This window comes from Calidris pugnax, unplaced genomic scaffold (genome assembly GCF_001431845.1).
Source record: "Calidris pugnax isolate Ruff unplaced genomic scaffold, ASM143184v1 scaffold102, whole genome shotgun sequence".
NCBI lineage: Eukaryota > Metazoa > Chordata > Aves > Charadriiformes > Scolopacidae > Calidris > Calidris pugnax.
Genome location: NW_015090846.1, coordinates 58801 through 80458, shown reverse-complemented (window position 1 = coordinate 80458; position 21658 = coordinate 58801). Strand labels below are relative to the sequence as shown.

At 42.8% G+C, this 21658-nt stretch overlaps 1 protein-coding gene across 1 annotated transcript; it reads right to left on the bottom strand.

The window, feature by feature from the left end:
- Positions 1-823: 823 nt before the first annotated feature.
- PKN3 (protein kinase N3) lies at positions 824-20738 on the bottom strand. The gene is made up of 22 exons (XM_014943083.1): positions 20609-20738; positions 16966-17248; positions 16268-16416; positions 14637-14766; positions 14372-14523; positions 13788-13983; positions 13292-13483; positions 12695-12804; positions 12071-12214; positions 10988-11063; positions 9861-10047; positions 8708-8819; positions 7734-7810; positions 6276-6342; positions 5595-5686; positions 5042-5218; positions 4890-4952; positions 4259-4335; positions 3558-3700; positions 3207-3314; positions 2555-2635; positions 824-1715 (listed from the first exon to the last, which is right to left on the bottom strand). Exons 1-22 carry the CDS (start codon positions 20627-20629, stop codon positions 1503-1505), a joined length of 2850 nt encoding a protein of 949 aa, XP_014798569.1. The 5' UTR covers positions 20630-20738; the 3' UTR covers positions 824-1502.
- Between the last annotated feature and the right edge of the window lie 920 nt (positions 20739-21658).

The following is a 21658-nucleotide window of genomic DNA, read 5'->3' as shown; positions in this document are numbered from 1 at the left end:
AAGAAAAGTCACAAACCACACTACGGGCCAGCAGCGAGCCAACCGCTACTGCTCAGACAAGGGTGAGGAAAATGTGTATCCTGCTTGAAACAGGGCATTGCATGGCAAGGCAGAGCAGGAGGTTGAAAGGATATTTGCATGTGGGAATTTTCAGCAGGAGTTATACTTGGCTCTGAAATTAGGAAATCCAGTTTTGGTGTGAATTATTTCTGGTTTGCACCAAAAAAAACCCCAAAACCTCTTACCTCTCTGAATTCTGAAGCACTTAGACCAGCCTGGATTTAATAATGACGACTCATGAGCTGCACCCAGACCTTATCTCCAGCTACAGCACCATCGTGTCAGTTCAACTTCTGTCTACCTCTGCTGAAGAGAAACTGGAAGAGTAATAGCTGTGCGTTCCTATTTGTCATCAGGGAAAAATACACCCTTCCTTTTTTTTGCCCAACAAGCTAACATTATGAATTTAAGAGAAGAAAATTTATCTTATCAAGTATAATTACAAAATATGTTACCAGGCAAATGAAATCACCTTTAACTTACTGATTTTCCAATATTAACACTGTCATCATTTAGTCATCCCAAAAAAAGATACAGGATATACACAGATTTTAACGATGTGGAGAGACAACTTGACTGCAATCATTTGTATGTGACAGCTGATGACACCACATAGTATGTACACAGACAACTTAAATGAGAAGGAACGAAGGAAGAAAATATTGACATTTACAGAAAAAACTAAAATCCTGCCTGTTGAGCAGAATATGGTCATCCCTGATCAGGAACATTCAGCTAACACCAAGGAGATGAAAAGCTGAAATTTCGTTATAAGAAAAGGTATCTTTATTTAAAAAAAAAAATGCATGTGCAAAGCTGTGAACTTTTCATATAATTAAAAACAATAGCTAAGATTTAGCATCCTCAAAGAAGTAGAGAGAAACTCTTTTTCCTTAAGATATATCACTTGGATCATTATCAAACCCCAACATCATTATCTTGGTTGTGTTAAAATACATTCTGTCCCCGGTGTACATAATTCTGAGTGGGAATGGGCATAAAATCATTACAAAGAGGGAATGCTGCATATCTTTCTAGAGAAGAGGTGAGAAGCAGCCATTCCCCTGCTACTCTGCAACTTTAAAAAGCCGTGCTACTTACTTAGGCTTTTTGCAACGAGTAACGTGGGTTGCACAGATTATTTGATTCCATTAAGTCCAGCTTAAATTTCAAATTTCCATCTATACTCAATGGCAGAAGAAGATACATCCAGTCAAACATTAATTACTCCATAAAAATAATTGGCTTCCAGTGTCCTTCCAACAAATGAGGCTGAATAAAACTGCAGTAGGTTAACTCAGCTTTACAGAGCGCTCTCTTCCTCGGGTCAACAGCACCACCAGTGCCATGAATTCTGTTGACTTTTCCATTGCCCATGCCAAGTCCTCTGCACGCTCTCTCAAGGTGGTAACAATCTGTTCGTGTTTCTTATAGCACAGGAATCAAACATTTAAAAGGTGTCTGGAGACAAAGTCAAAGTCTTTGAAGACAGCCTGCTCCTTACGGGTCAGGAGAGCAACCTCCTCTGGAGGGGTAAGGATTGGCTTTTGTGATGTGAACTCTTCATCAAAGTTGCTGATGTCGGTGGGATCTCTGAGAGTGGGCACAAAAGGGGGCTTCAGCGTCCTGGCAAACAAGGCATCCCAATCAATTTCCTGTAAGAGAAGGACATGAACAGGCCAGATTGACACTAAGATTATTTATGAAATGTGAAAGCAAGAGGAAGGATTGCAGCCTCCCTTGCAACATGTCTGATTTCTACTGAGAGAGAGAATTGAAAAAAGGCCAGCATAGTGGGTACAGGCTGGGTAATACAGAGATTCCATACAGTCTAAGGCCAAGGGCACCAAGAAACAAAGTTACGGCTCAAACTATATTTAGGAAGGACAAAACCAAAGTGCAGCTGCGTCCAGGTGGATCTGTGGACCTCCCAGCAATTTCTGCTGACATCCAAGGCTTTTTTCTTACGCCAGTGCAAAGCCAGCCAGGGGCTATAAGGCTAATGACTTCTGGCAGACGGGTAACGACAAGGAGGAATGGCAACACTTTTGTCTGGAACCCTTGACCCAAAGCAAATGTGTCTTTAACCTCAATTTCTCTTAGGATTCATGTGTATCCTGCAAGTGCAGGTGCCATCAAATAGACTGGCCATCACTGCCATCACCAGACAGCATCTTTGACTGCTGCAGTTTGATTTAAAAAGGGATGTCTATCGATGGCTCAAAAGGTAGGTATATTTGTACACAGAAGCAGCCCAATCAGAAATAACAAACTGGCTCTGGAAGTTTACAGATCCCACAAAACACACGTGGGGGATGTCATTTCAAACACGAATTGAAACCCATATTCCTGAACACAGCAATGAGGTGCAACAGAGCCTAACACTAAGATCTCACTGGTAACTAATGGAAATAGGCCTCAGTACCAACAGAAAGCAAAATCACTCTCAGCTCAAACAAAAGAGATGAGGGGAAGAAATAAGGTGATTTCCTACCTTGAAAAATGCCTGGATTTTAATCTCTTCTGCATCTTTTTCCCCTGCTCCCAGTCTACGCTCTGGGCATTTCCGAAGCAGCTGCAGGAAATACCAGTTCAAATTAAACAACTGGAACAAGGATGGAGAGAAATAATGTTCCAGAGAGAAAAGCAAAAGGAAGGAGATGGACTGACCCCTCAGTATCTTCTCATCCTGCCTTTGCAGCAAGGCCATAAGCTGTTAGTAATAGCTCAGATCTGGTTCCTTGTAAACAACTTGCCAACATGAATAAGATACCTGCTCTAAACTGCATGAAGCATCTCATCTCAGCTGTGCACCTGTGACTGCTGGGTCACATTCAAAAACTGAATCGAGCCATCTTCACTGAATGACTCTGACATTCCTGCCCTTGGATAAACACTTCTCCATTTCAGAGTTAGCAGCAACAGGCCTCAGTAAGAAGCCTGCTTAGTCATCCCTGGACTCATGAATAGCACTCATGTAAAGAGAAAGGAAAAATATGTGTAAATTGTAAATGTTTCCTTAGACTGTGTGGGCAGCTCCAGATTATACACACAAATGCTATTCCATCCTAATAGAGTCCCTCTGGATCCACTTACACAGTAAATGCAAATTCCTCAGGCTCCCAGAGACCCATCAAGCCCATTACCTTACGGATTATAGAAAGCGCCTCAGACGAAAGGAATCGTGGATACCGGACTTCATCGTTGACAATGCTGTCAAAGACTTCTTCCTCATCATCTCCAGGGAACGGTGACTGCAATTGTGACATTTTATTATTTAATCCACATAGCACCAATTCCTCACTATTAAACAGGGATGAAAATAGCAGGGAGTTGTATGAATTAATTACTGTTTAGCAAGTACTATGAGTAAGAAAAATGTATTTTAAGTACTAATAAATAGTTGGCTACATTCAGCAAAATTTTGGCTTGGGTGGTCGAGTACTACCCTCCCCAAGACTGCTTAGTGAGAGCCTCTGAGAGGAAGGTGGTCTTACCTCACCAACAAGCATCTCATAAATGAGTACACCCAGTCCCCACCAGTCTACTGCCCGGGTATAGGAGATGTCTGTCAGGACTTCTGGAGCCAGGAATTCAGGAGTGCCACAGAAAGTGTTTGTGCGATCTCCAAAACCTATTCCTGTAGGAAAAGAACGCTTGCAAAATTCAGCGCACTTTGCCAAATGGGTCACGTGTGGTCTCCCCTTCTGAAAGCCACAGATTACCATTTCAGAGTCTAATGTTAACTGGGCAATGCTTGTAAATATCAATAAGGAAGTATGAAACATGAGGCCCCTAAAAATTCCAAATAAGAAATATACAGACAATACTTAAACAGCAAAACCATGGGAACTTCCTGCAGATTCTATTGCTCATTTACTCAAGTACATATTTTGTACTGGCTCCTTTGAGCAAAGGAGCACATTGTAAACAGCTTCATAAGTTTCCTGAAGATTAAAGGACAAAGTATTCTTTCCAAGTTCATCATGGCCAGACAGGTGAGATTTTTTTTGTTGTTTGGTTTCTTGGGGCATGTGCGTATGTTTTGGTTTTGGTGGGTTTTGTTTTATTTTTAAGATGGGAATGAATGCAAGTTACACACAGCCACCTCAGCACCTGTATTTGTGACTGCATTACTACAGCCCACATCCTAAACTGGTTCTGATGGTTCAATTTTGGCTTCACCAAAGTCACTCACCTTCCTTACACAATCCAAAATCTGCGATCTTCACAAATCCTTCAGCATCTAAAAGTAGATTATCCAGTTTCAAGTCCCTGCAGGCAAAGGAAAGAAAATGGTGGATGAAGCCTAAGGATTATCATCCAACCTCATTTTTTGCAAGAGGCAGAAACTCAATAAAGAGAATAAAATCTAAATTTAGTAAAGTTTACGCTTGGTTTAAATAATCTATTATTTGGAAGAGTCCCCTTAATTTATTGATACTTTCCTCTTAATGAAAGGCTCACAAAGCAGCTTTGAGCTGGGTGGGGCTTATTCATCTGGAGAAGAGCATCCCACAACAGCATGACAAATTACTTGACTTTCACAGTAAAAAAAAGAAAGCAGTGACTTACAGGTGCCCCCCTGAATGTATTGACATGTCACAGAGGATTAATCACCTGCAACATGTCAGATGAATAGCTTCTAGATGACTTTCTTTACTGTAAGCACGATGAACATGCTGATAGCAACAGGCGACGAGGAAAATAAAGACAGACAGAAAGATTAGAAAATCCAGCAAGATAGTGACCTTCAGACATACAGCTACAGGAAAATACAAACTTTCAAGTTGCTGAACTGTCTTTTACTTGATTCTTTGCTACATTACCTATAAACAATTTTCTTCTCATGCAAGAACTGGAGCCCCAAGACTACGCAGGCTGTATAAAATCTGTAAGAGAGAAACAGTTATCAGGAAATACCTACGAGAATCAAGTTTTAAATTTATAATGCCTGGAAACTAGACTAATTCTAACTCACCGTGCTGTATGCTCTGGAAAAACATCTTCATGTATGCGCGTCATAAGATCACCACCTGGGGTATACTCCATCACAAAACAAGCATGATGAGGTGTCTGGAAACACGCAAACATGTTCACAAGGAATGGATGATCAGAAGAATTGACCACTTCAAATATTCGCTTCTCACAGTTCAAGCTGCCAGGATTCAAAGAACAAAAACGTCAACATTAAAACTTGGCAGAAAAGCCTGTTTTGAGAAAACAGGATGAAGAAGAAAATCTTTACATCTTAAGTTAGGGAAATAAAAAGGAAGGGTTAATGCATATTTATCCTAGATACTTCCAAAGCTTGAGGTTTAGAGTGTTCTTCAGGTGTTATTCCACCAAAAGCTAGAACACAGCGCTGTTAAAACTTTCCTTATTCCTGATTTTAGTTACCCAAGCCTTAAGGTCATGTGTAACCTTAGTAGTGCCATGACCAGTACACATCATACCTACTAACACTTGATTACAGATGTGTTAATTAACGTAGCCTCTGGCAATAGATGGTACCATCTCTAAACAAAGCTCACCTATCAATTTCATCTCTCCTAATAATATCTTTTTTCTTCAAGGCTTTGATAGCATACAGCTTCCCAGTTGCCTTGTATTGGGCCAGCAGTACCTGAAAGACAACAGAAAAGCTGTACTTCAAACAAATGCGTTATTTCCTTATTGGATTACTTTGACTCCCATTGACCCAAGTGATTTCCATCCGCTCCAGACAGTCATTCTCAAAACCAAGCTCAAGTAACTCCAGAAATGGAGAACATTTTTTTCTGCTCCTGGCGCTGCTGCAGTCCAGAAGGATGTCAGTGTAAGTTCTATTCTTTTCACAAACAGTAGTACCACAGCTGGCTGAGCACTTTCGGAGCACCTCAGAGCTCTCACAGCATGTAACTACGCACACAGTTTTTGAGAATGGAACTATTCCACCAGTGATCATAACAATAATGAAAGAAAGGGTAATAATGTGCTTTATGAAATGACTTAGCACTCCCTGAATGGTTTTCTCCGAGCTTTGAAGCCATAAATCTTCAGGAGTTTTGCCTGTTAACAGGAGTTATCAGCTGCTTATGCAGCAGGGTTTGTTTTGTATACCTGCACTGCAACAAATCTCTTCCATACTGCAACAGTTCTATCCAGACTCTGAGGCAGAAGCCTGTTTTCATATCCACAGTCCTACTGCCCTACTCCACAGAGTTATACACTACCTTCCCAAAGTGACCGCGTCCCAGCATGGCTATGCAGTGAAAATCCTCGAGCTGAACTGTCCTTTTCCTGCAAACAAACACAGAAGAATTCCTGAGACAATACCCAAAAGATGCCAAAAACTTAGGCTTGCAGCTGCTGTTCTGCCACTGAAGAGAGGAGCAGGTAACAATAAAGTGAGGAAACTGCTTTCAGTGGCAGCTATGTCACTTCCATCTGTGCTGGCAACAGGAGCAACAGTTCTGACTCTCCAAGGCTTGCTCTCTGTTGCTTCCCATAACAGTATTAGTTCCCCTCTAACCCCATCCTTGGGGTAGTAAAATTCAATTTTGCCAACACTCCTTCCAGCAGGCTCAACAGCAATTGTGTTAATCAGACATGAACACGTCTAGTGCATAGACAAGGGCATAAGGATAAGTTCTCAAACAGGAATTAGAAATGAAATGCGATGAGACAACAGACATAAGATGTTGCTGGAAAATAAGTAGCTGAATAAAGAGATGCTATAAAATGTTATGTCAGCCACCAAGCGTTACCAAGGAAACTAAGGGTACAGAATTGCTTGGATTTTTATAAAATTCTTTCCAAACAACCCACACCCTTGACGCTTTAGTCCAGAATCATCTTTAAAAGACAGCACACGCTCTATACTCCACCACCAAGTGAAATGAAGGGCTAAGTATCTACTCAGGAAGGACTCAACTCCCTCCCTCAACCTTCTTAGAGAAAAGGCAGGAAGGTGCCTGACTGCGTCCTGACTACAGGGGTTTGAACATGGAACCCCTCAAAAATTATGATGAAGTTATGCAGAAGTTATGAATGTAATTCTATCATCTGACCTGCAAGATGAGCTTAGATAGATTTTCCTATTTGTGCTTTTTGGGTCAATATTAGTTCAACAATTTTTATTATTATTTTTTTACTTGTCTTGGTTTTGATATACTTACTACTGTAAATCCTTGCTACGCACAAATTGTGTATATACAACTGCCATGGACTATAAACAACCTACTGTTTTATGCCTCCCTACGTAATGAAAGACAGCGTATCTTGCATATCAATAGAAACAGAAGTGTGAGGGATGCCAAAAGTGTTTCTGAAATGTGTTACTTAGAACACAGACACATCTAAATATGCTACACCGTAAAACTTCAAACACAAGGAAGCACTTGAAGACAGTTAAGCAACTTTACCTTCTACTAAAGTCATCTATTACATTGCAGTGTACAGCCCATCAGCAGGCTCAGTGTCGGGGTTAATAAGCAGATAAGGCGCAGCAGGCGTTTTGACCAGTGAAGTTCAGAGCAGACTTTTCATGGCATTGTCTACACTCAACACTAAGATTCTGCTGCTGAAACCAAAGCATACCCGCAGCATGATTTTAGACCGCAGACTCAAGAATTTCAGCTCAGTGCCTCTTTAATCTGTGACCCAAGACAGCCCATGCTGTCCACAGTTACCTTGGAGATGCCGATATTGGAAATTCTCTTAGCACAGAGCTGCAAGACTTCTCCTCAACATGCAGCCTCTTCAGACACTAGGAACAAAAAGAGAATTATGGTGATTCATCTTCTGGAATCACCACATCAGACCTGAACACCTGCATCCAAATTTTCTCCTCTGTCGTGATCCAGCATAACCACAGACAACTTCTTGCAGTTGGTCATCACCTCTGCTTGGAGGGAAATAGCACGAAAACAGGTTGTGTGTGGTCACACAAAACTATTCCCATGTTCAATATTTTTTGATAGGGTCAAATCCTTTAAAACAAATGCTTTTAAAAGTCTAGGATAAAACATCTCCTTTCTAGAAAAAAAGGCATCACACGTCTTAAAGAGTCACAATGATAAAAGAATGCAGTTTCCTCAATCACCAAAGCCAAAGGAGAAAGGGTAAAAAGTGGTAGAACACAGGTCATTAACCATTATACCACTCAAAACAATTTTCCTGCTCCTTCCTGTCAGAAAAGTAGAGCTCCTCTTGGTTTTGCCAAGTTTCTTTAACAGAGAACTTCATCTGGTCCTAAAAGCCTGCCAACCCTCCTTCCCTGCTTTCTCTGTGCACTCTTGTGTTCTGTACTCCTGGCCTGAACTCCCAATGCTGACCTACCTCTCATTTTGCTTCTCCAAGAAAAGGAACTTATAACTAAAAAAAAAAAAAAAAACAAACCCAAAACAACCAAAAACAGGGAAAGGAAAAAAAAAAAAAGGAAAGGAAAAAAAAAGGAAAGGAAAAAATAATTGGTGCAACACTTTCATGAAGACTCCATGCCAAAATAGCTCACTCGACTCTGAATCCCTGGAGCTGAGCCAGCTAGTAAGGAGGAATCTGCCTAAAGTTAATTTATCCAGTAATAAACAAATAAGAAGAACCAGGCTTGAGAGAATATCAACAAAGAAAAGTCCCCCTATTAGCCCATTAGACTCCCTATTACCGGAGAATCTGCAGGAGACTGTGTCGATTCTTTGGAGTTGGCCAGCAAAAAGAGTCGTGGGGGCTTGGGTGGTGCTTCATCAGCAAATGTAAACTTAGCCACAGGAAAGTCACTGCATTTTTAAGACAAAATTGAAGGAGATCGCCTTAGGGCGGAACATTGTACATAAACATCTTTGGATCACCTTTCTATATAAGCAAAGTTTAGTTCAGTCCAATACACCAGACAACAGAACTCCTCGATTCACACCACAACTCTGTGAAGTATCAACAAGACACATGCTCTCCGAAATGAATGAAAAGAAAAGTTGGCGATGGTTACAGTCACGTTTCAACACTAGCTCTGAAACACAGGTTTGTAGAAATAAGTCACTATGATCAAGAATTTAAGGGAAGTATTGATTTTAATAGCAACACAGTACTTGACTTGATTTTTTTTTTCCCCTAGGGCTTGTGAATCAGGGAATACTCTGTTTTAGAGAATGACTAATTGTCTAAAAATTAATTCCCACAATTTTAGAAAATTATTATTTAGAGAATTTTCTTCTGCAGCATATTTAAAAACTTATTTATGAACCTTTTGAACACTGCATTATACTGGTGGGTGGGCGGGGTACATGTAACCTCATGAAAGAAGAGTCATTTTTACGACAATCACATTGCGACCTTGATTACAGTTCAGTTACTGTGCTAGTGGAGACATCTAATGAGTGGAATTTTCTTTCCTTTACAGTGTAGAACCAGTACATCTTTCTGTGTATATAAAATAACTTTTGAAAATCTGCTTTTTGGGTTTTTTCCGTATCGTGGTGTTTACTTATCACCACTTTTATGCCCACAGTTCTCACCGCAGAGGAAAAGAAAGCTGATTAAGTTCCCCTGGCTCTGGAGCACACTGCCTGTTAGGAGAGCAATTCTGGAAATCAGTCCAACTGCTAACCATAAATCAGAGCCAGCCACAGAGTATTGAACACCCCACTAAAACCACATCGTTTCAGGCAGCATTGGCTTTTCTTAAAATCCTGAATTAAGTTCCACAGATACAATCTTCACATCAGTATCTTCTTCCACCTTAGTAAGATGCAATTTGATTTTAAGGTCTATCCTACACCCGTTCCAGAGTGCCATCCAGCAACACTCAGAACACGACTTACCGACTCAGTTTGGTCACTGAATCAACATGACTTTGTGGGGGAACTGGAGAGAAGTCTGTTTGAATGGGATCGTGAAGTGGGGGACTCAGAGTGCTCATGGAACTACACGGAGGGAGGAAACTCATCATCAGGCGACCCCAAGCTGCAACATTTATGTTCATTTGAGGAGCCCGGAGAAATTCCTTCCCTGGAGGAGTCAGAGTTAAAACACCACTGAGATTACAATGCACAAATTACAATCTAATGTACTGTTAAATTATCATTTTCACCCAAACACCTGTGGGTTACTCATAAAGGTAGGCCACCCTAGGGAGAATGGGCTTTATTTCAGGGAAGAAAGTTTAACAATGATGACAATGAAATAGACCTACATTAGCCTCATAATAATAATCCTCATGTAGAAATTGCATAAAGCATTAAAAATTTATTTTATTCTTTCAGGTTTTCCTAAGTCAGGTTATTTCAACACTGCATTTTAATCACGCAGCCTGTTAACAGAACGTTTCTGAAAACGTCTTTAAAAAGAGTAAAACATTTGGGATGTTTTCATTATTTTTACTACTTCCTGAAGAATATAAATACAAAAATCTCATTTATCCTCACTGCTAGGGGTCCTCAGTATGTAAAGTCTTACCTTATTCAACTTCACAAGAAAGAATTTGCAGAGAAAAAAAAGAAAACATGCAAATTATTCCAGTTGCTAAACTATTCATCTGAGATGCCAGCTCTAAAGACTTGACAGACAATCAATAGCCTGTAGTTTCTATAGTTTTCTCTAATTTAGAGTTTTCCAGAAAACTTTCCAATAGCTGGTTAAACCAATTGCAGTTTAAATCAGTACAGCTTGAGTCCTGGATCTTGCTGAGAAACCTGTTAAATAACTCTTAATTATATCTTCCAAACAATGTTAATTGTGACTAGAAACACTGGCAACAATATCGCATTACACACCATGCGGCGGCCAGGCTGCCTGCGCTTTTTGTGACTGAACAAACATTCACATTCTAATAAAGCCCACCTACTTACAGTAATTAGTAAGCATTTTAGTGTCTCACAAATTTAATGGGATAGGAGTGCCCTCACCTACACACACTAGATAGTAAGAGGTCGGTTCTCTAGCTGATTACCTTTCTGTTTGGGGAAAATGCGTTTCTGTCGCTGCAGTTTTGGCTTTCTCTCAATGACAGGATTACAGAACATCACCTGTCAGAGAAGCAAAGAGGATTTGTCAGGATACTTTGTTTACACCATGAACACAAAAACTTTCACACGTGCCTGTTCTCTAATCAAATTGTCCATTCGTTTTACCCGTTTGGTAAGTTAGGAGTCACTCCCACAGACAGGCTCCAGAGAGCTTTATTCTAACTTCACCCTCTAAACACCTGAGCTGCGTTTTTAAACGTTGGAATTTTCTGCTACCTGAACTGCAAAACCCCCCCAAATTATGACCAATTTATATCCCAAACAAAATTAATCTAATTTGTAAAACCACACATAAAGAATATAGCCATTTGTAAGGCAAAAAAAAAAATTAGTATTCCATAGCATAGAAGTAGAAAACAAAAAACCAAAACCCAAAACAAACACCAACCCCAAAAGCAACCCATCCCCAACAATACCAAACCACAAAAAAACAAGAAGGCAGGGAGAGGAGGCAAATTTGGGCACATGAGGTCAAGATCCCACTTCTGGAAAGATAACCACAGGAACTTTCACCACAACACGAAGGAGAAAGTGATGAGGCTTTTAAGGGATTATCTGGATGATCTCTTCATTGATGGTACTTCAAACTCTTTATTATTAGCCTCAGAAAGATGATAAAATAAGCATACCCTAAGGGAACTTGGATCTCTGGTTCTACATTCTCTGTGATTCAAATGTGACCATTAAGCCATATGCTTAATTAAAGTATCACCGATGAGTCATAATGAAAGCAAATAAAAACCAACGGATTTCACAGCACACACATATATAATTACAGAGGAGCAACTGAAGAGTCACTCTGGGCTACGGCATGTGCACATCTATTATATCATGTTGTTCCTTATTCTTATATGTGATTTTGACGCAAAAGGATTTCAGGTGTCATTCTACCCTTCTAGATTACTGTTCCTTCCATTCCTTGTATCCTGGGTTGAACAACTGCTTTCAGGGCAGGCACCCTAAGCAGGCAGAGTCCTCTGAAAAAGAAACAAAGCTGACATTCATACCTCTGCAAAAAGCATTCCTTGGGGTTCGAGCAAGAGGCACATCCCGTGACGTTCGTTATCAAGGAAATCATCCAAACGTAAAAACTTCACTGCGCATAGTTCTCTCCAGTCTCTCCAATAAATTGCAATTTCTAGCTCACGAGACTGGTGGGATGCACGAGCGGTGAGGGAGAAAAAAGAAAACAGAAGAGTTACATCCTGCCCCATGCTCTGGAAAATGCACACACAGGCTGTTGTAAAAAAAATAAATAAATAAAATCAGTAAACTAAACAGTATGCATAAGAAACTTCTTTAATCCTTCTGTTCCTTGCTTTCTCTGGTGTTTTCCAGTTTTCTTAGCTACAGTCCCTCGTGGAGGTGGCTGTCTTGGCTTCTCATTTCAGAAATCCCTGAGAGCCACTTTGCTGGTAAGATGAAATAAAACTGCTCAGATAAGGGGAGAAGGACAACAGATGCTGTTCAGGCTGAATCTGCCAGAGCTGCACTGCCTTCAGGGGAAGACTACGATAACTGGCACATAAAAGGACACAGTTGAATCAAGTTGGAATGGCAGCTAAACAAGCAAATCAGGTAAAGTGAAATGGAAAAGCAAACACAACGCAGGGCACCTGGAACAGACTTACCCGGTCCAGCTCAATGACAAAGCTCTGGTCCCACGCCTGGTTATTAACTGGTCCCCAGTTTGTCTGGCCAACCACTTTATTGTCCACTTTGAGCACAGCAAGGACCTCATCTGAACAAGGAGAAAACACGGATTATAATGCTTTACCAAAGAAAAACTCTCATGCTGAAGGCAAATATCCCAATCAAATGTAATTTCCAGGAGAGCACTAGGAGGACCAGGTATAACGCAATTCATTCTCTCTCTCAGTTTTACAGAAACCAAGTTTCTTATAATTACACTCATACGGAACCCTGGAACAGGCTGCCCAGGGAGGTTGTGGAGTCCCCTTCTTTGGAGATTTTCAAAACCCGCCTGGATGCAGTCCTGAGTAACATGCTCTAGCTCTAGGCAATCCTGCTTCAGCAGGGGAGTTGGACTAGATGATCTCTATGGTCCCTTCCAACTCTAGAAATTCAGTGAAATTCAGTGAAATTCTCTCTCTCAGTTTTACAGAAACCAAGTTTCTTATAATTACACTCATACCAGGCTAACCCTAGCACCTTGATAAGAAGCCCCTACGCGTCACTCACAATTCCACAGGAAACCCCATACTCACTACACGGCTCTTCATTCCGCAGGTACTTTCCTGCAACACTACGGCCATGGATGCCCAGGCCAACTCGTGTTCGGGAAAGAGACCTCAAGTCACTTGGGCTGCCACCGATGGGAGAAGAACTAGTCATTCGGGAACGTCCCGGAACATTTTCCAGTAGGTCCTGACACCCCATCAGTCTCACTTCCAATGTTCCTGAGGAATTTGAGGAGAGTAAAGAATATGAGATAAGGTGATTCCAGTCAGCTTGTCCTCACAGGGGTCCATGAATGTCTCAGATTCATGATTTATTGATTAACAGCTCAAATCTACCCCGGATTAATAGACTGCAAATCAATATGATCAGAAAGCTCTGTCTGGCCTAAAATAAATACATCCAGTTCCTAGAAAATCAAATGTCCATGTAACAAGAGGCATTATAACAATGAGAAGAAATGCAACTCTATTTTTTTTTCCCCCCTCTGACCTCACAACAACATGCCATGCAGGATTGATGTACCTGTAAGGGCTGTAGGTTTGATGACTGAAGTGGGTTGGATGCTGCCATGCTGAGCTCCCAGGGAGGAAGTATTTACTAGCTCCTGCTTGATAAGCGCTCTTTTTGGGTGGTCTGAAGAAAGCTCACTAAGTTGACGTTCCAAGGACAAGCGCAGCAGGTCAATCTTCTGAGAGGACTCTTGCAAACGACCCTGAGCCTGGCAATATGAAGTAGAACAGAAAGCAAGTAGAAATTTTCAATGTACAGCCCCAGACCAGGTACTACTAATCCTTTATGAATTACTACAATAAGCTTTAAAAAAAAATAATAATAGAGCAGATAACATCTTACTAATGAAGAAACGAGATAAAATATTTTCCCATAGATCCTGACCCCCCCCAGTGTCACTTCTGATGTTTCTGAGAATTTTCACCACCAAAACAAGGAATGTTGTCCTTAGAAGGGAAAGTGATTCCAATCAGTCTGTCCTCACAGAAACACAGGACCTTCCCAAATTAATAACTCTTGGTTAACTCCATTCATGCTAAACCACTAATGTTGAGGCAAGAAAGCACCCTCTCAAAAAGGCCTGAGTAAGTGCTTACCTCAGCCAAAAACTTGCGATCCTGTACCCGACTCCCTCCTAGGATCTTCAGCACATTTTTTGCCCCCTCAGCGACAGCAGCTTCGATGCGCAGGTGATGTCTCAGCTCCTCAATACGCAGCTCCAAAGCACTGATGGTGGTCCCCATCCTCACTGGCCATTTTGGAAATAAAACATGGCATGGGTGAAAACTGACTGAGTATTCTGGATCTCGTGGCTTTGACCACATCTGTTCTGGGCTGTATCGGTTACTTAAAACACCTTACCTGCTGGATCCACTGTATCCTCCATCCCTCCAGCTGACTGAGATACTTTCACAATGTGCATGCGGATTATTTCAATCTTTGTCTTGCTGTCCTGAAGCATCTGCTGAGCTGTAGCCAGCAGCTTCCGCTCCTGCCAAAAAGAAGCCATATGCAGAGAGAGAACCACGCTTATTAAAAATGGATTACAATGATGTGTGCACATAGGAGGTTGAGGTGGTAACTGCAAGAAGGGTCATAAATGATTCTGAAATGACATAAATAAGCAGTTCTGTAAAGGAGACACCACTGAGGATCAAGGACTTTGAGATCACGATCTCCATTTGTAAAGGGAAAGGGCAGGTCAAGGACATGTCCAGTTAATACCAAACTTTACAGTCACTGAGACTTGTGGTTCCCTGGTCAACTGTGCTCACTATTCTGTGAGCACAGAGGTTTTGAACAAATAAAAATATAATAACCCTCTACACTGCTGGTCTGTACTGAATTAAGCTTCATAATAAGCTGGGATTTTTTTTAATTCTCCTTTGACTTTTAGATATGATTATCCCAAACTTAAAAAGTGGGATGACTATGAAACCAGTAAACCTCTGAAATTTTTTCTCACATGAAGGTATGATGTGCTGTGCTCTATCCTAAACAACCTAATGATAGCAAAACATCACATCAACTCAGTGTGCAGTACCAATGCTTTTTTCTTTCCTCAAGTCAGTGATTGAATGTACCTCTTCCACTACCCTCACTACCTTCACAGGCTTGCAACAGTTTTTCTAGAGATAACACTTCTACCACGCCACTTTCTATGTGATACTTTTCTCTGGCTCCAATCTGCCTCTAGAATCACCATGAGCATTGAGGTTGGATGCCTTAACACCTCCGTGTTGGCATTCAGACAACTAAGTTAAGCATCTAGATCAAAGAAGTGATGCAGAGTCTGTAGCTGGTAGAGAGGCAAGTCTTTCCAAAGGGCCATTCGTCTGTTCAAGAACAATAACCCGAGCTATTCTATAGGTACGTAGCACTTCCCACGGAGACTAGAGAAGGATTCACATGGTTAAGTTAAAACAACTTGATTCCCAACTCTATCATTAACACCACTAAGCAAAATTCAAGAGCAGAAACACGATCAGCATCTGCCAAGTAAGAATTGCCAAAAGGACCCAAACTGCCAGACTATGCCCATCTGTCCGGTCTAATAACTCCCCTTTAACAGTGATCACCACCAGATGCTTCAGAAAACGACACAGGAAACTTCATCATGGGCCAAAGTGGAATAAACTACACTTTCGGAAAAGACTTTTCCTAACATCCAGTAATTACAGATTGGCTTAAGCTCTTGGCAAATGAAACACGTGCCATCCAATTCTTTTTAGATTCCAGCTAAATTCCTGGAATCTGTAACCTGTTGCAGTAAGTCTTATGCACAGTTGCAGTATTGGTTGTCCTGTGCAGTAACATGACATGCTGTCACCATGCTGAGCATCAAAATACACAGCTAGAATTCAGCCAAGTAAGCTCCGCAAATTAATTTCTTTCACATACCAACCACCAGAGAGAGATTTTGTGTATGGACTTTAAATGCAAATTTTGATCCAGGAATCCATGTTTCCAAATGATTGCTTATTCCTGCTTACCTTGGATGTTGAATACATCTGGATCATGTTCTCAGCTCCTTGTTTCACTTTCATTTCAACATGGAGCTGCTTTTTCAGAGCTTCAATTTTCCTTGCCATGGGGTCCGGGTTTCTCTCCCAGAGACAAGGATCTGGAGATACAGATCCATCTGCACAAACAATACAATCAAAACCATTAGTCATCTTTTCTTGCGTCATTTCACTGGGTTATAGATGGGTGATTCTATAAGGCCTATAAAAGTATAAAAAGATCTCATCTACAAAACTGACTGCAAAACACTTTCAAACTAAAGTCAAGCTCATAGCCATAAGTATTTCTTAGTTGACCAGTGAAACACCCTAACAAGCACTCTGCCAATTTTATACTCATCCTGTAAAATATTTGGATGTTCAACTGCCCAGAAACTCTATTCAAATCTCTTCAATTCCACCTACAGTCTGCTCCTGAATGCTGTCCATACCCAGCACTCTCAGCTGGTCTTCTCCCTACACTGATGTCTCCTGTTGCTTCTTCTCACCTTTATTGTCCCATTCTCAACTTTTCACTGCACAAATAATTTCATCAGCTCAATACCAACAGAAGAAACTCCCACTGCTTGTGAGCCCTCAACAGAAAAATATATGTATATCAGCTCAATATATGTAAGTACCGAAGCACTATAACACAATTTTCCTGTCAATCATGACCCAAGACCTACCTGTCTTAGTGTCTTCTTTGTCTGTTATTACAATCCTTGCATTAAGTTCCTGAAGTTCCCAATGTAGTTGCTCCAGTTTTCGGTTGGAAGATTTCAGCACTTGTTCTATATGAACAAGATTCTTTCTGTCTGTTGTCACTTTGCGCATGTTTTCTGCTCCCTCTTTAATCTTCAGTTCCTTCTGTATTGCACGGCGAAGCAGTTCCTTCTCACCCTCCAGTTTTTGCTGGAAGCTTGGATCCATTAAGTTCACACCATTGCCCAGCTGCAAGAGGCAGCTGCCCTGCAATCAAGCAGCATTGGGCAAGAGGATTTCAGAGACAACACAGTTCAACCATTTGTATGATATAGCAATACCCTCATAAGATTCCACTCCTTCATTTCATTTAGAAACTGGTTCATACAAATTCTGAAGCCAACCTTTTCACCAAATTTTCAAGATGAGACCTACACTTAAATTGCAGAAGACAGACTATAACTTTCATCTTAACATACCTTAATTTGGTTTCAATCCATACTAGAAAAAAATCTTAACCTTACTTGTCTCCTGGTTATTTAATGTCTACACACACCTTTGTTCTCCAAGCATCAAAGCCCAGCCAATATTTGCCTTTGGTTTGATCAACATTAACTTTTACTGGTATGCTGTAGTAGATAAAAATTTTTATCTGAATGTGTCTTGATGCCAACTGTTCGAAGACACATCTCAACTAACTGTTAGGGCTTTTTAGGAATGTCACAAGCGTGCATTAACTCTCAGCTGTTACCCCCGAAGAAGTAAAATATAAAACCTACAGCTGTTTCTAAAAATGCACAAGTAAAAGAGTAAGCTTCACTTTCTGTCGTGTCTGAAAAGGGAACCAAACTGTTGACTCAATCTCTATTCCTCTTGTGATTTACAGGAAATAAGGCTGCTTTAAAGCACTGATAATTTTGAGTTGCTTTAGTAGCATTCAAGTTTGTTCTGAACTTTGTTCTACATCATTTGTTTTACATCATTTTCACTACTACTTGTTCTAGTGATGTGTGCCTCATCAATAGCTCTGGACAGAGATGCTCTCTTTATAGACTCTGGACATACACAGTATCAGCAGCAGCAGCGGAGGTATATCTCACTGATCAAATAAGCACAAAGATGTTCACACCATAACAAACAGATCCAAGCAAGAGGTTATGCTTTTCTCTTCAACAGGAAGAGTAGCTTTAAGGCTTTAATTGCTCAGAGCAATTAATATACTAATAACGTAACATTAACAACTCATCATACTCCCTGCTTAAATGCAAAAGTCAAACTCCACTACACTAACCGACTTAATGTCATACAGCACATCAGTGACTAAAGACAGGAATCCCAACTTGTTTTCACACTCTTTCATCAGTTGACCACATTTCCAACATAAACCACATTGGTTTTGTGTTATTTGTGTACATTAGTGCACTTTAAGAGTGTGCTGTGCATCCAAAACAAATGTCACTCACACAGAAACAATTATTTAATCATATCTGTGTATTTGGTTTCACACCTCAAAGACCCAACCAAACATCCTCAATCAGTTTTTGCTATGCTTTCAGTCTAACAGCAGAGTAAGTAAAGAAGAAGGAAAAAAAATTATTTTAAAGTTGGCCTAAAACCAAGCTGGGCCTGCAACAGATACGCAATAACCAAAATAGGAGTTGTTCAGATCGGTAACAAAACAAAAAGGTTCAGATTAACATCCTGGTTTCAGGAAGTTCGCGCCCAATTAGTAAAGCCAGGAACTAAGCCAGAGCTTTGAAAAACATCCCAAGTTTTCTAAGGAAGAACTTGAATCATGGAGTTCCTGAGTCACAGGCAACCTTTACTAGCTGTAAGTTGGAAAGTCAGAAAGCTCTTTATCCAGTCTATAGCAAGTAACTAAAAGCAGTTTGCTGGTTATAATTCTCAATTAAATAATTAGGAAAACAGCATACAGATTTCTTTTCCATCCAAACTATGCAAATGGCTGCAAGAAATCCACCCCTTCGATCCGCCCAGAGCCATGGAATGAGTAGAGATGCAACAGTAATACCAATAAAAAGTGCTGAATGTGGATAACTCGGTTTTGATTCAGAGATCAGCTACAGTCCGGGCAGTTTTCAGGTCAATTGTTCCCCACATTACTCTGTGCCAAAAGCTAGTCTGAATACTAGTTCATGCACCATGCTAATTTTCTAAATATATTTAGAACGTAAGCACGGTAATCTTTTACCGGACCCTTCTTCCCCTCTATGGTTCAGAGACTGACGTTAACATTGACGTTGGTTCCACCAGGAAGATAAAATATTTTATTATCAAAGAGGATGGGAAAGCTGAATTTACATTTGGGTTTTTGCATTTTGCATTCTGACTCAGGAATATCGGTGGAGTGTTGGGATCCTGCCCCAGCCCATGCCGCAGCTGTTCCTGGGTTCCCCGGGAAGGTCAGTCCTTCGGGGTACGTCTCCAATGCAATCCCAAAACACATTCACAGCTTGTGGAGAAATACCCAGGACAGCTTAAATTAGCTTGCTTTTGGTACTTCTAGTGGGGCTGCCAGAACTCAACCAGGGCTTCCGCCGGACTCGCGTCGTACCGAAGTGTCTAGACTGCTTCCTAACTAGCAAAAATTTCAGTGGTATCAAAGTCATGCTCAGTCCTTTGGATTGCAGCCCAGGGAGGTGCCATCCCCTCATTATGCCCGGCCTGGCAACGAGCTTCACCTGCACAAAGCCCAGAGTCAACCCTACCCTTACAGTTTCACCACCGACACAGAAATTGATTTACGATTCAATTTAATGAGCTAGCGACAAGGAGGCCTTCCCCCCCGGCAGCCCACATGTGTGTTCACAGGACATTTTAAATCACATACTTCAAGGCAACTTTATGCTGTGGGGACGAGGCCCGAGTCGGGCAGACTCACACTAGCCACATTCACTCTCTATGAGAAAAAAAAGTCACCTCAAGGTTTGGAAAAAAAGCAACTGCAATCCTGTCTGGAGCCAGTTCCCCTTTCCAACTGGTGTTAAGGGCTGGTGAGGGCGGAAAGCGGCGAGCCCGGGAGAGCGGGCTGAGCCCCAGGGCTGGCAGCGAGCGCTCTTTGTGCCGCTCTCTCCATCCCTTCTTTCCCAGATTAGGCTCGAAACGCCTCAAGGAAAGAGGGCAGGGCATCTCCTCCGCTCCGGGGCGCTTATTCCAGAAATGAGTGTTTTTTCCCAAGCACGGAGGCTGGCTGCCCTCCCGCCTGCCAGCCGCCTCGCCTCCCACACCCCCGCGATGCCCAGAGGGGATTTTCCTCAGCGGGCACCAACTTGGCCCGAGGCCCGTTTCCCCTGAGGCGAGGAGGGACATTTTGAGGGGATCCCACCTGCTTCGTAAAAGACTCTCCCAACTCCCCGGGGCGCGGCCACGCCGGGAGGGAGAGGAGACAGCGGGAAGCCCCGCTCCCCCCACCGCCGCCGCCCTCTCCTTCTCCGGGGCCGGGGGCTACCGGCGGTGCTTTCCCGGTGGGAGGATGGAGGGGCCCCCCAAAGGGCGGAGGGGGCCACCCAAGAGGGCCACCCAGGAGCCCGCTCGCCTGAGGCGAGGCTCGCCCCCCCCCTCCCGCCATGCTCCCGGCCCCCTCCGAGCCCTCGGCGCGGCGCTCACCTGCGGGGTCCCCGCCGCCATTGCTCCGTACGGCACCGCCAGCAACCGGCACTTTTTTCAAACTTCAGCCTTCCCCGGGAAGCGGCCCGTCGCCGCCGCCGCCAGCGCCCTCTCGCGGGGTGCGGGCCCGGGAGAGCTGCCGGCGGGCGGCCCTGAGGGAGCCGGGCAGCCTCCTTTGGCCACACGCCGCCCGGGCCCGGCCCTGCCCTGCCCCGCGGGGTCCTGGGCCAGCCGCGGCTCCCGCCCCTGCCTGGAGGGAGGTCGTCCCTCTGCCTTCGCCCGCCCTGAGGGGAAATGCGCAGCCGAGACCTGGCGGCGAGGTCGGAGCAGCCCGGCCGGGATGGCGGCGGGAAAGGAGAGAGGCGCCACAGGCCGGACGTTGAGGAGACTGAGGTACCTCCCGCTTCCCAGCGTGGACATCGCCCTCCGCCTCGGGCTTTAGGGGGTGATTGTCCTCTTTGGGCGCAAAAATTGTGGGTTTGTGCCAAAGGGGACGGTGCGGGGACGAACACAGTGACAGATCTCCGTGACTTGGGCCCCGCTCGGTTCCCGACACCTCCTGAGGGAGCTGGGAGCCGTGAGGAGAAATCCCTGGGCCCCCTGAGGAGAAATCCCTGTGGCTGGCCCCGGCCCGGGCCCAGTTTGCTGTGGTGAGTCAATCAGGTGGTTTCTAATTTTAGTTCTCTGGATTGAATAGTAATCAGTGTTTGTTTGAAAGGGAAGGAGCAAACCACAACTCCCCTTTAGATAGGATGCATCCCTGGAAAAGGGGGCCGTGCCCATCTCCAGTGCTGGTTTCTGACTAACTTTTTCTCGGCAGAACTGGCCCCCTACACGTAGGATCTGGGGTTTCAGCTCAATATTTGACTGAAAAAAATAACCCGAATGCACTGACAAGGCTGGCAGTAATCCCCCAGCTCTCATGAGGGAAAAAACACTGTGCTGCTGTACTGCCGTCATGTCACCCAGAACCGATAATGCTGCGTGCCAGAGGCCCAGTGTTTAAAACAAGTGAAAAAGATAATTATTGCTTTCAGGTGGTAAAGACCA

What these genes read in the sequence shown, in the direction of transcription:
- PKN3 (XM_014943083.1), bottom strand. Translation starts at nt 20,629, where the DNA reads ATGGCGGCGGGGACCCCGCAG. An exon ending in TTGTCATTGAGCTGGACCGG is followed by an intron (nt 12,215 to 12,694) that starts GTAAGTCTGTTC and finishes GCATCCCACCAG; the next exon opens with TCTCGTGAGCTAGAAATTGC. An exon ending in CATTTTCCCCAAACAGAAAG is followed by an intron (nt 10,048 to 10,987) that starts GTAATCAGCTAG and finishes TGACTCCTCCAG; the next exon opens with GGAAGGAATTTCTCCGGGCT.